The 13,205-nt window shown below is 45.5% G+C and overlaps 1 protein-coding gene across 3 annotated transcripts in view; it reads right to left on the bottom strand.

Moving 5' to 3' along the window:
* WASHC2C (WASH complex subunit 2C) overlaps nucleotides 1–13,205 on the bottom strand; it is a gene marked incomplete at its 5' end in the record, with an annotated part of 51,781 nt that overhangs the window by 19,700 nt on the left and 18,876 nt on the right. For all 3 annotated transcript variants that reach the window (XM_006147692.3, XM_014587555.2, XM_014587554.2), the window contains 5 exon segments: nucleotides 191–360; nucleotides 3,531–3,662; nucleotides 5,527–5,628; nucleotides 9,035–9,121; nucleotides 12,425–12,549. In XM_006147692.3, the coding sequence (XP_006147754.2) occupies nucleotides 191–360; nucleotides 3,531–3,662; nucleotides 5,527–5,628; nucleotides 9,035–9,121; nucleotides 12,425–12,549 (616 nt within the window).

Here is a 13,205-nt window from a genome sequence, read left to right on the forward strand (position 1 = left end):
TAGGATTTATGTGCCCAATCAATTGCCTCTTTAAGTTACTACCATTTAATCAAATTTCAAAGTAATCATTTAAAGCTCTCAGAAGAAAAAAAATTACTTGCAGGGGAGTTATTCTGAATCCATAGTAAATCTAGCAGTGTGTTATAACACTGATATAAATATCCCATCTAATATTCTTACAATGACTCACCTGTCCTTAGCAATAGCAAATAAATCATCTTCATCATCCTCCTCAAAAAGACTTGTCTTTTTCACAGCCTTGGCCTCTTGGCCCTGGACAGTCCCAGAATCCCCAAGTTCTCCCTTGGATCTGTTGTCAGAAGCTGAGTTTGTCTGTGAATCAGTAATATTCCACTGATCCTTAAAACATAAAATATATATTACAAATGCAGTAGCTGGGACCAGCAGATGGCATAATGGCTATGTCACTGGACTCCCATGTAGTTGACTGCAGTTCAAGTCCCAGACCCAGTGGCTTAAACTCATACTAGGCACTTGTGCGTGTGTGCCCAAGATCCCAAGAGGAGAATAGAGAAGGGACTGTGGCATGGCCATCCCCCCTGTGGGGGGGGGATTTCTCGCTTTCTGTCTCTCTGTCCCTCTCTGTCTCTCTGGCGAGCGCACGCACCCTATAGCAAAAACCTCTCCAAAAAAAAAAAATGTTTGTGTCCAAGACTTCTCTTTGAATGTAACAGCTGGGTTCTCTGACTTCAAAGACCTGTTCATGACCTCCACACCTACCACCTGCCATGTTTCTCCCCTTCATGGTTCTGTCCTATGTTAAGACAAGGTAATTTGTAGATCAAAATTATAGAGAGGGATAAGAAAAAAGAGAAATGTAAAAAAATTAAGAATTCTCAACTTTAGAGAAGAATATTATTTTAATTTAAATATCCCAAAACAGACAGCAAAAAAAAAAAAAATGCAAAAGGCACAAGCAACACACAGGTAAACAAAACACAGTGAAAACTGCTAGTAATTTTTAACCACAAAAGTTTAATCTGGCCTTTAGAAAGCATTTAAGGAAATTCGCCCAGGCTACAGTCACCCCTTCAAACCAAGGAACTGCAAAACACCTGTTCAAGTGGTCCTTTGTTCTCTGTGAATCAAAGCTGTGGAGGCCAGGGCAGGTTGGACGCAGTCTCACACCATGTTATAACATGTATGTACCTACATGTACGTGCCTACAGTTTATCTACCTCATGCCCTCATGACTTGCCTATAATATTAAGAACTAATTATTGTAACACACAAGGGTGTTTAATGCTTAGGATTTTTTATTTTTTGAGAGGTTTTTGCTATAGGGTGTGTACACTCACCAGAAAGACAGAGAGACAGAAGGAGAGAAGTCGACTCCCAGGGGGGATAGCCACGTTACAATCCCTTCTCCTCCATCCTCCTCTCAGGATCTTGGGCACACACGCACACACGCCTAGTGTGAGTTTAAGCCACGACAGGGTCTGGGACTCGAACTCCCATGGTCAGCTACATGGAAGTCCAGCGACATAGCCATTATACCAACTGCTGGTCCCGATTTATTTATTTATTTATTTATTTATTTATTTATTTATTTGTTAAAGAATTATTTTATTTAACTTTATTATTATATCATTATTTTTCAGTTTAATCAGAGAGAGAGAGAGGTAGTGAGAAAGCAAGCCACCAGGTCCGAGACTTGAACCGTGGTCAGCCATGTGGGAGTCCAGCGCCTTTAACCACCACTCCACTTGCCGGCCCTATATTTTTTTTTTAAAGAAAGATGTTTGCTGTAAGGTGTGTGCACTAACCAGAGAGACAAAGAGAGAAAAGGAAGTGAGAAATCACCCCCCTCCCTACGAAGGATGGCCATGCCACAATCCCTTCTCCTCCATTCTCCCGTGGGATTTTGGGCAGGCATGCACACACACACACCTGGCATGAGTTTCAAGCTGCCACGTCTGGGACTCAAACCACAATCAGCCATGTGGGAGTGCAACACCTTATCCACTATGCCACCTGCTGGCTTCAATGCTTAAGATTTTTTAATAGCTTGATATCTGAAGTTTTTCCCACAGATAAATCTGAACGGTAGCTAAGCCATATTCACCAATGACTTCACTACATGTGTTTAGATGAAAATGGAAATGATGTGAAGACTCCTACAATAAAGAAGTTATACTTGCATAGACTACTCCTCCCACGTCGAGCTATTCTAAATTAATGAGATACAACAGTCATTTAACAAGATAACGCATAACTGATAGGGCAGAGGACATGTTACCCCCAAATACAGCACCTTGGCATTTGAGAAAACCAGAACAGGGACATCTCTCTGACCGTGTCCTTGTCCTTTTCTCCTGACACAGGCCATAAATGAAGGTCACAAGAACTTCATTCTAAAGATATGTATATCCTCCTCATACCTGGAAGGAAAGATGGGCCTCATGTCTGAAGACTTAGAGAAGAATCTGACCAAAGTAGCCTGAAGGGGTAAGTTCCCCAGTTAATTACCATTCGATCATACCCCTTTTGGACCAGTCATGGGTTCTCCACTTCTTCGACCAATAATGCCTATCCACTTCTTCATCAGACTTAGCAAAAATATACATGTGTTTCCATTCTCTGGGTCTCCATTTCTGAGGGCTCCCATAGCAGGTGAAACTTACCTTACATGAATACTGAATGCACGCATTTCTCTTGTTATTCTGCCTGTGTATTCAAGGACTGCAGCCATGAACCGTGTGATGAGTTGGTGTCTGCCCCACAAATTTGAATTAGCATATGCTATAGTTTGGGGGCCATACTCATTCTTAACTGTTTTGAAAAGATTATTCCTTAACATATTTCACTAAATATATTTTTTTAAAAAAAAAAGTCATTTTTGAGGGACCAGCAGTTGGCATAATGGCTATGTCACTGGACTCTCATGTAGTTGACCATGGTTCGAGTCCCGGACCTAGTAGTTTAAAAACATGCCAGGCACGTGTGCGTGTGTGCCCAAGATCCCAAGAGGAGACTGGAGGAAAAGGGATAGTGGCTGGCCATCCCCCCAGGGGTGTAATTTCTTGCTTTCTGTCTCTTTGTCTCTCTCTGCCTTTCTGGTGAGCACACACACACCCTATACCAAAAACCTCTAAATAAATAAATAAATAAAGTCACTTTTTGTGAACATCTTTGGTTACTAAACTTCACTAGATATACGGTAGGTAGTAAATAAAAAGTGTTCAGGATAACTGTAAGTCTTTTTTTTTTTGAGAGGTTTTCGCTATAGGGGACGTGCGCTCGCCAGACAGAGAGAGACATAGAGACAGAAAGCGAGAAATCACCCTCCAGGGAGGATGGTCACACCGCAATCCCTTCTCCTCCATTCTCCTCTCGGGATCTTGGGCACGCACACACACGCGCCCGGTGTGAGTTTTAAGCCACTGGGTCCAGGATGCGAACCGCGGTCGACTATGTGGGAGTCCAGCGACATAGCCATTATGCTAACTGCTGGTTCCAACTGTAAGTCTTAAATCCTTTCCTTAAGAGAGATCTTAGCCCACACCTACCTCCTCATCACTACTGAACAATAAGGCAGATGCTTTCTTTCTGGATGGTTCAAGGGGTTTTGCTTTCTCTTGACTCTGAGTTTGCAGAGATGCAGTCTGCTTCTTAGCAGCTGTAGCCCCAAAAAGATTATCCTAAAAAACAAAAAAAAAGGAAGAAAGATGTAACTTCATACATATAAAATAGAAATAGTAAGATATTTTACATTTTCAGACTGTTAAGGAATAAGTCTCTAGCCGTACAAAATATAACTCCTTTGGAGAAGGAAAACACAATCACAAAATGCTAGTAAACACACTCTCCAGCCTTTCTTACTGCACTTTCCACCCGTGGCCAGGAACAGACAACCACAGCGTTTGAAGACAGCAGAGCTGGGAGGCAGCAGGAGGAAGCACCAGGTCACAAGATCGAAGAAGACCTGCAGCCCTCTAGTCCTCCTGTGGGAGGCCCCTCTTTGCTCATGGAGCCTGAGGAGGCTGAGCCTGTGAGTGGCATGAGAGTCCCTACAGCAAATAGCAGCTCACACTTCTCTACGAATTATAACCCAGAGCAATGGATGTAAGGAAAGAACTGAGGCTTTCTTCATTCTTTTACACCTAAGACAGGCACATACCTGGAACACAGGGAAGGCATGACTTGCTTCTAGTGAAGTTTAAAGAGATAATATGAGGTCAAATACTAGTTTACTAAACAAATGTCTGGTGTACTAAGGGCTGATTTTTACAGTACAAGGCATCTGTAAATTCTTTTATAGACAAACACTCCAAAAGCATCTATATTAAGGTAGTTTTATTACAGTACCAGAAACCACCAGGGGGGCTGCGCCTGTTAGGCTGGAAAAGCCCTTAACAAATGCTACGGCAGGTGAGGCAGGTGAATGTACAGATCAATGAAAGGAGCCTGTAAGGAGCTGTGGTGAGGCGGGAAAGGCCACGAGAACAGTGGCTGGTGTCTAGTGGGGATACTAGGGACACCGTGCTAGCATTCACCATGCACGTGCGGTTCACGTTTGTTACTGTTTCAGCTGCCACAACCCCATTCACTATTACGCCACAGGAGAGTCAGAAAGGTTATGTTACTTGCTCAAGGTCCCTGGTTTACAACAGCGGGAGCCAGAATATGAACCCAGGGTCTGATGCCAAAGTCTGTGAGCTTAGCCACCATGCAATACTACATAAGGTTCAGGTTTGCTGTGTCTTCTCAATTTTTCTCCCTCACTCTGCTCTCTCCATCCAAGGTCAGGACAAGGCTTTCTTCTCCTTTCTACCCCAACTTTATCCAAGACATGCTTATGGATCATTGAGTATGATAAAGACCGTCCTCTGAAACAGTGGTCTGCAGCCTCCCTGGCATCAGGGATGGCTCGTGGAAGACACTACCTCCGTGGACTTGTGAGGTGGGGAGGGTGGTGTGCCGAGATGACCCAGTCGCACCACATCCACCCTGCACCCCATCTCCACCATGGCCACATTACAACACACGATGAAATAATCACACGACATCAGGGCTCATGCTCCAGGAGAATCCAGCACCGCTGCTGATCCAACGGGTGCTGGAGCCCAGGCAGCGCCATGAATGATGGGGAGTGGTGCAAACACAGAGGAAGGCTCACTTGCTCGCCCACCGCCCACCCGCTCTCTAAGCTGACAGGCACCGGCCAGCAGCCCAGCTCCCAAGAGGCCATGGAGCATGGCCTGCGAATTGGAGACTCCTGCTCTAAAAAGTATTTTCAAAAGCGTATTTTTAAAAATGAAATGTGGAAAGCCCTCTACAAGAACTGGGTGAAGAGTCTAATTTCCTACCCATTGTACAGCTAGGAACACTATGGAGGAGTCGCTAAAGCAGAATAGAAATGTTTTCACTCTATAAGCCTCGGGGTGCCTGACTACTTCCCTTTCACCTTTCCTACTGCACGAGCCTCTGGCCATACAGTTACATCCACCACATCCTCCTCCTGATCGAGGTTAAGTACCCAGGGTCTGCCATCACAGTGCTCACCTCTTCATCTTCATCATCGAACAGGGAGACCGACACAGGGGGCTTGCTAGGCAGCGAAGATGCACCTTTTAACTTACTCGTGTTTTGAGAAGAAAACAAATCCTGTTGGACAGAGATCAAAGCTGTTGTTAACGGCGTGTTCTGGTTTTTAAGCATTGGCCATATAAACCGTGAAAGACCAGAATATGAGGGCTGCCTCGTGCTTGGTTTTCCCGTCAGAGAAGGCAGCTCAGACAGAGTCCTTAAAGAGACAGGCCTGTGTTTCTTCAGTGGCCTCCCTGGACCCCACAGGCTTCTATACCCCCACCTGAATGATGTAAGGCAGGAAGAACTTTTCTGATAAATGTCCAACTATGCTAAAAACAAACAAAAAGGAAGTGACTTCCTTTTCTGTCTAAAGTTGAAGAGATTAAACAGATTCAGTCATTGAAACAGGCTAGAGTCCCAAATTACTGCATCTACATATCTTTTATTTATAACAGAAACATCTCTCCTAAGAGTATGGTATTTCCTTTAAATAAGTAAAAATTATATTTTAATTCAAAATACTTTCTGTTCTATATGGATGATAACTATGAGATATTGCGAACCAAGAAAAGACCTCTAGATTCCAAAGAAATTTCAAAATGTTATAAAATGTCAGCCTTGGGCAGGCCTGGAGCTTGGGAGTTAAGCCCTGTGCACTGTGGCACAGCCAGATCCCACAGTTCGAATCTTGGACTCAGTAGCTTAAAAATAACACTGGGTGCATGTGCACATGTGCCCCAAATCCTGGTAGGACAGAGAAATGGAGGAAAGGGGACTGCAGCATGACCACGCCCACTGAAGGCTGCTTTCCCTCCCCTGTATATCTCTCTAGGGAGAACACACTCTGGCAATAACAAAGACAACATAAAATGTCAGCCTATACTGCAAAGGAAGATCCTTGAACTGAATCACACAAGTCAGAAACAGAAAATAGGACTATTCTTCCCTTGGGAAGAGAAACTTCAATTTGCAAAGGTCAGACAATTAAAAAGAATGAGAACACATTTTCTAAAACCTCTTTGGATAATTTTGAAAATTATGAAATCAGTTGTCTATTCCCTAAATAGATCTAATGAGTTCATTAACCCAGCAAAGTGGGTTTGTCTATGCTCCAGCGTCCTGTAGGTTTGTCCAGGTAGAAGAGGCCATGGGGAGGTGGGTGGGGGGATGACTCCAGCTTTCCATCTCCTGCACTTTACACATCAGCAAAAGACAGGACCCTGTTACTTTAAGAAAACAAAGGCAAAGCAAAGCAAGAATGAAAAACAAGTTTCAGCGTCACAATTTTGATTCCTTAACTGATCCTTCCCTTGGCACTGGGAAAGAAGCCATTTCCATTACCTCGAGCATGTCCCCCCAGATGACTTCGCAGGGCGAGCTTCAGCTCCACCCTTGGGATGCACAGGCAAGAGTGCAGAACTCTTCCTCCTGGCCCCAAGCTGGGTCTCTGACACTGCACAGCTTGACTTCTCCCTGCCTAAGAATCCTGACGGTATCCAATAAAACACTCACTCTGCAATGATGCACATGGGCCGACGCCTTTGGTGGTGGCTTTAAAATGAGTCTGCAAATTCATTTACAGTTCTACCATCAAAAATGGAGGCTAGGGAACCAGCAGTTAGCGTAATGGCTATGTCGCTGGACTCCCACATAGTCAACCGCGGTTCGTGTCCCGGACCCGGTGACTTAAAACTCACGCTGGGTGCGTGTGCGTGCGTGCCCAAGATCCCGAGAGGAGAATGGAGGAGAAGGGATTGCGGCGTGACCATCCCCCCTGGGGGGTGATTTCTCGCTTTCTGTCTCTATGTCTCTCTCTGTCTGTCTGGCGAGCGCACACGCCCTACAGTGAAAATCTCTCAAAAAAAAAAAAATGGAGGCTACAGCACCTCCCCTTGACCCTGAACAGGCTTTATGACTGCCTCGATGTGGCAAAAGGAGCACCACTGACCTCCAAGGCCGGGCTGCAAAAGGTGCCATGGCCTTCAGCCAGCTTCCTCTCAGCACTCTCACTTGGATTCCTGAGACACCACATGAATATGCCAGGAGACTGCATGGAGGGGTGGCCCAGGAGCCCCAGCTGTCCAAGTCACTCCCACCCAGGCATGAGACTTACATGACTCTCAGCCCAGTCACCTCCAGACATGAGACCCTCACTGACAACTGCAGAGCAGAGCCCCGTCAACCTCCAGAGCCGTCAGAGACAACAGATTAGCAGTGCTTCGTACCACTAAATTTTGGAGTGATTTGTTTTATAGCACTAAGTAACAAGAATACCTCCTAAGTCATTGAGACTGCTCACATTTAGTTTTTTAAATCTAGTTGACAATTACCAACCACTGAATTAGAGACAGGACATGGGGGACACAAGCAGGAAATGAAACGTCCCTGCTCCATGCTGCTTGTTCTGTTGGGAGGACAGACAACGGGCAAGTAAACATACACCATCATGGGGCGATGAGCACCGCGGGAAACAATGACACAGAGTGCAGGCAGGAGTGCAGCGGGGCGTATGCTGCAGACCTGCTGTTGTGTGCAGGGTGGTCAGGAGAGGCCTCCCAGAGAACAGGAGGGGTGAGGATGTGAGCGTGCAGATTCTGGGAAGGGCGCAGAGCCAGTCCAAGACCCCAAAGTGCAGGGGTGCAGACAGTGAGGAAGGGAGGCGACAGCAGGGAGCATGTGCCTCGGGCATCAATGGTTTGGCTTAACTGGACTCGGCTAGCTCCACGTGTATGGCAGCCTTCAGTGACATACAGGCCTCGCAGGTGTTGTTTATGTCAAGGGGAATCACTGCACTGCCAGAGAGCGCCACGTTCATCCTGGCTGTGGGTGCAAAGCTACCCACGAGAGCTTAACCAGAGTCCACAAATGCTTGAAATGATATATAAACTTCTGCCATGGCCGGTATTTTTCCGTGAAGGGGACTTATCATTTCCCATTACATTCTCACACAGGCCTCCTATCCCCTAGGGTAGTAGCCTCAAATTAGTTGTAAAAAGACCTCGGCCTGAGGGAGTCAGAAACAACAGTGATGCTCGGGAAAGCTGTCCTAGCAGGCCTGGGAAGACTGAGGCAGTCTGTGAGCCAGGGCCACCGCAACTTGTGACCAGTCATGACTAGATGGCAAGCGGAGCCCGAACACTCAGCATCGTGGCACTGAGCCCACTACCGAGTCAGTGGAGTGGCCAATAAAGGAAGCAGCTGACCTTCACCATGGCATGAGCGCCCCACCACCCTGCAGACTCTCAAACAACCAAAGACTGGGGCATCTGGAAGAAAAATCCTCCTCTAAGAGATGCAATAGATTTAAGCCCCAAACTGGAAAGGCCCGTCTATGTATCACTTTCTGAAGACTGTATATTCTGAAGATTATTTTCAAAGAACTGTGGAACTTAACAAAAAGTCTTCTACCTCTACCTAATTCAGAAATCATTTCCAATGTCACGCTCACAAACTAACATCCAGAATAGAAAGAATTCCATACCTCAGAGTCCTCTTCATCTGAAAATAAACCTTTTTGAATCTTGGTCTCTGGCAAGAGCTTGACATTCTTGCTAGGAGGAAGGGCAACCTGTGTTGGGAAAAATAAAAATGAAGATCAACAGCTAAGATAAATGGAGGGCAAGCCGGTGGCACGGTGGCTAAGGCTGCTGAATCCCACGTGGCCAACAACACAGGTGAGTCGTGACCCAGTAGCTTGAAAAACATGCTGAGTGCATGTGTATGTGTGGCCAAAACCCCGAAAGGAGAATTGAGAAGGGACCGTGGTGTGACCATCCCACATGGGGGATACTTTCTCACTTTCCTTCTCTCTCTCTGACCCTCTGGTGAGCCCATATGCCCTCAAGCAAATTAGAAAAAAAAAAAAAAGTAAGCTATCTGGAAATGAGGATTTACTCAACCATTCTTTATTCAGAAAATGTACTGAGCCTCTGCTACCATAAGGTGCAATGCCATGTACCAGGGGATAAAGATGCCGTGGACTTTGGGTGTGTTTAAAGTTCACACAGAGAATTAAAACAAAGAGAGAAGTATCATTAGAAAGAATTTCAAAGCCAGTTTATGTTATGAAAAGGAGAAACAGTTCCTTGAGACAGTGCTGTGCTTAGGACAGACGAGGCCTGGATGTGGGGAGATGACACGGGCAAGAACGCTCCAGGTAGAGGGAACGTGTGAGGAGAGAGGAGCGAGCTCCAGCAGAGGGTGTGGGACAGACTGCCGAGGCCGAGCGGTGCACCAAGGGGACGTGTGCGACTAGAAATGGGGTGGAAGGGAGGCTGTCCTCGGAACCTGACCTTGCACCTGGGCGGAGGACTGACAGGAGCACTCTCAGGGCTGTCACACACCCAGGCACTGGCTCATCTGTCAGCACTCTCCATGACTGCCTGAGGGCTGGGCCTTGGGTGGTGGGCAGGGGAAAGTCCAGGTTCCAGAGCAAGCATAGGATATGATGAGGGTGCTTCAGAAAAAGGAGGGCTCAGACTGTGCAGGACAGAGCAGAGGGCGGTAGTCTGAAGAGCTTAGACTGATGGGTGGCCACTCCCTGGCCCAGTACAGGTCTGTCTCCACATCAAATCACATCAGGTTGTTGGGTAAGTCATGATGCGCTTTTTATGCAAGAGTATTATGATGGTATTATCTGTTACCAGTATTATGAAGGTAATGGGTAGAACCCACCATCCCACGCAATACTAAAATGGGAGGACGGGCCAGAGAGTGGGACAGCAGGAACGCAGCTGAACCCAGTGGGAAGGTCTCTGGTTCACATCCGGGGGCCTCCCTGCACACGTCAGGAATGCAAAATGCAAGCCACGGACTGCGTGGCTGGATCTGGAAGTGAACTGAGGCATGAAGATCCTGTCAGGTATGCCTACTTCCCTATCTCTCTCTATCAGAAGAAAAAAGAAACTTAAAAAAAATGTAAAAATGGGAGGAAGGAGGAGAGAACACTCCTCCACTCAGGGATGCCAGCTAGTAAATACCGAAAACAGAATTACAAAAACATGTGCTGTGCCCCTAACAGTGTAACTGGCTTAGGAAAAGACCATCAGTGGATATTAAAGCCACTGAGCAGATGGCTGGTCTCCTCTCCAAGAGGAGAACGGAGGAGAAGGGACTGCAGCGTGGCCATCACCCCCAGTGGGGTGATTTCTCACTTTCTGTCTATCTGGCAAGTGCACACACCTAATAGCAAAAAAAAAAAAAAAAACCACCTCTTAAAATAAAACACTAAGCAAAAGGCTAGTAGAGAACAGAGTATTCACAGCATCAGTGTCATTTTAGATGTCAGTTTATTCACGACAAAGAGGCATCTTTCCAATGAACCAACGTGTTGGGTGCAATTTTAACTAGGTAACTAAATAGTCACCGCAGGCGATGGTGGGCCTCGTGTGTCTTGGGAGATGACGCAATGGGAATGGTAAGTACATGACTTTGCCTGCCTCTGTTTTTGCCAAAAAATGCTTAACTTGAGGTAACTGCAGGAAAATAATCAGGCAAATTCACGACGTGACATATTCTGCAAGACAACCAGCTGGCCAATAAAAAGAAAAGTGGGGATGCAGTTTTAAATGAAAAGGATACCAAAGAGACAGACAACCAAATCAATGCAGAAACGCTGTCTGGATGGATTTCTTTAAAACAAAAACTAAATAATGCTACCAACGGCATTCTTAGGATGAGAAAAAAATCAGAATATGAGCTGTGTACAAGATCCTTTTTAAGTCAGTAGTGCATTTGTGGGGTGTGACATTATAGTGGACAAACTGGAGTGATTTAAATATGGGCTAGAATCAGATTCTACTCCAGAATAACTGTTCATCTCAGAGCTGTTAACGTTCACTGAAATATCATGGTTAAAACGTCCTGATGACAACTTCCTTGCAAATAGTTCAGAAAAATAAAAAACATACAGAAAGGTCCAGATACAGAGAAGACTTAGCAAGATCCTGGCAACTGCTCAGTGGGCTGGGTAAAACAATGAGCAGAAGGCTAGTAGAGAACAGAGTATTCACAGCATCAGTGTCATTTTAGATGTCAGTTTATTCACGACAAAGAGGCATCTTTCCAATGAACCAACGTGTTGGGTGCAATTTTAACTAGGTAACTAAATAGTCACCGCAGGCGATGGTGGGCCTCGTGTGTCTTGGGAGATGACGCAATGGGAATGGTAAGTACATGACTTTGCCTGCCTCTGTTTTTGCCAAAAAATGCTTAACTTGAGGTAACTGCAGGAAAATAATCAGGCAAATTCACGACGTGACATATTCTGCAAGACAACCAGCTGGCCAATAAAAAGAAAAGTGGGGATGCAGTTTTAAATGAAAAGGATACCAAAGAGACAGACAACCAAATCAATGCAGAAACGCTGTCTGGATGGATTTCTTTAAAACAAAAACTAAATAATGCTACCAACGGCATTCTTAGGATGAGAAAAAAATCAGAATATGAGCTGTGTACAAGATCCTTTTTAAGTCAGTAGTGCATTTGTGGGGTGTGACATTATAGTGGACAAACTGGAGTGATTTAAATATGGGCTAGAATCAGATTCTACTCCAGAATAACTGTTCATCTCAGAGCTGTTAACGTTCACTGAAATATCATGGTTAAAACGTCCTGATGACAACTTCCTTGCAAATAGTTCAGAAAAATAAAAAACATACAGAAAGGTCCAGATACAGAGAAGACTTAGCAAGATCCTGGCAACTGCTCAGTGGGCTGGGCCGTTATTCAGATGTTCCTCGTGCTCTTCTTTCAGCTGCCTGCAGTCTGAGGGTTTTCAGCCTAACCGGGACAAGGAGCAGAACCTCCTGGGTTCCGAGGAGGTAACGAGACACCTGGGCGCCGCCCTTCGTTCCTTCTCCCCTCTGCTCACCTTTCCTTCTGCTCTTGCTTTCCTCTCATCTGTCTGGTTCGCAGCAGCTCCCGGCAAAGCTGCTTTTTCTCTGAACAGCTCTCCGTCGTCCTCGTCAAATATGTCCGTAGTGGATCTGACTTTGTCTTTAAAAGACACCACAGCAGAATTACACTAAGATCAAAAATCCTGCCAGTAAGTTCGTAGATTAGAAGTGCTTTTCAGGCTGGCCCTATGGCTCGTTGGTTTAGAGTCAGATCCCACATGGCTGATCCCAGTTCAAATCCTGGCCCCAGAGGCTTAAAAAGCATGTGAGGTACGCATGTATGTGTGCTGCAGATCCTGACAAGATGGAGAAATGAAGAAAAAAGAATTGCTTCATGACAATTCCCCATTGGGGGAGCTTTCTCCTCATCCCCACCCCATAACCCTCACTAATCCCACTTTCTTATAAGGTATAAATAAATAGTAAGTGGAACTATTACTTTCCTTTGGAATTTTTCAAAGAGTACAACTGCCGCTCAAACGAACCATGGGGCAGTTTAACCACCTGGCTGCCACACTCCTCCAAGCCAGCAGTTTCCCTTGTTAGGGTAGCTTGGACTGGCTTAAAAGGTAGAGACCAACAGAAAGAACAACCCATGAAAAGGCCACCAACTCAACTGTTGTAGGAATCTGAGAAGTGAGGGCTAGTTCGTACTTAAAAAAAAAAAAATCAAAACTATACAGAAGCAACAAAAGCAAATACTGAAATCTCCTCATAACTCTACTTGCCCTCCCTGGTATACACACTACTACTTCC

This window comes from Tupaia chinensis, unplaced genomic scaffold (assembly GCF_000334495.1).
Source record: "Tupaia chinensis unplaced genomic scaffold, TupChi_1.0 Scaffold000217_1, whole genome shotgun sequence".
Classification (NCBI taxonomy): domain Eukaryota; kingdom Metazoa; phylum Chordata; class Mammalia; order Scandentia; family Tupaiidae; genus Tupaia; species Tupaia belangeri.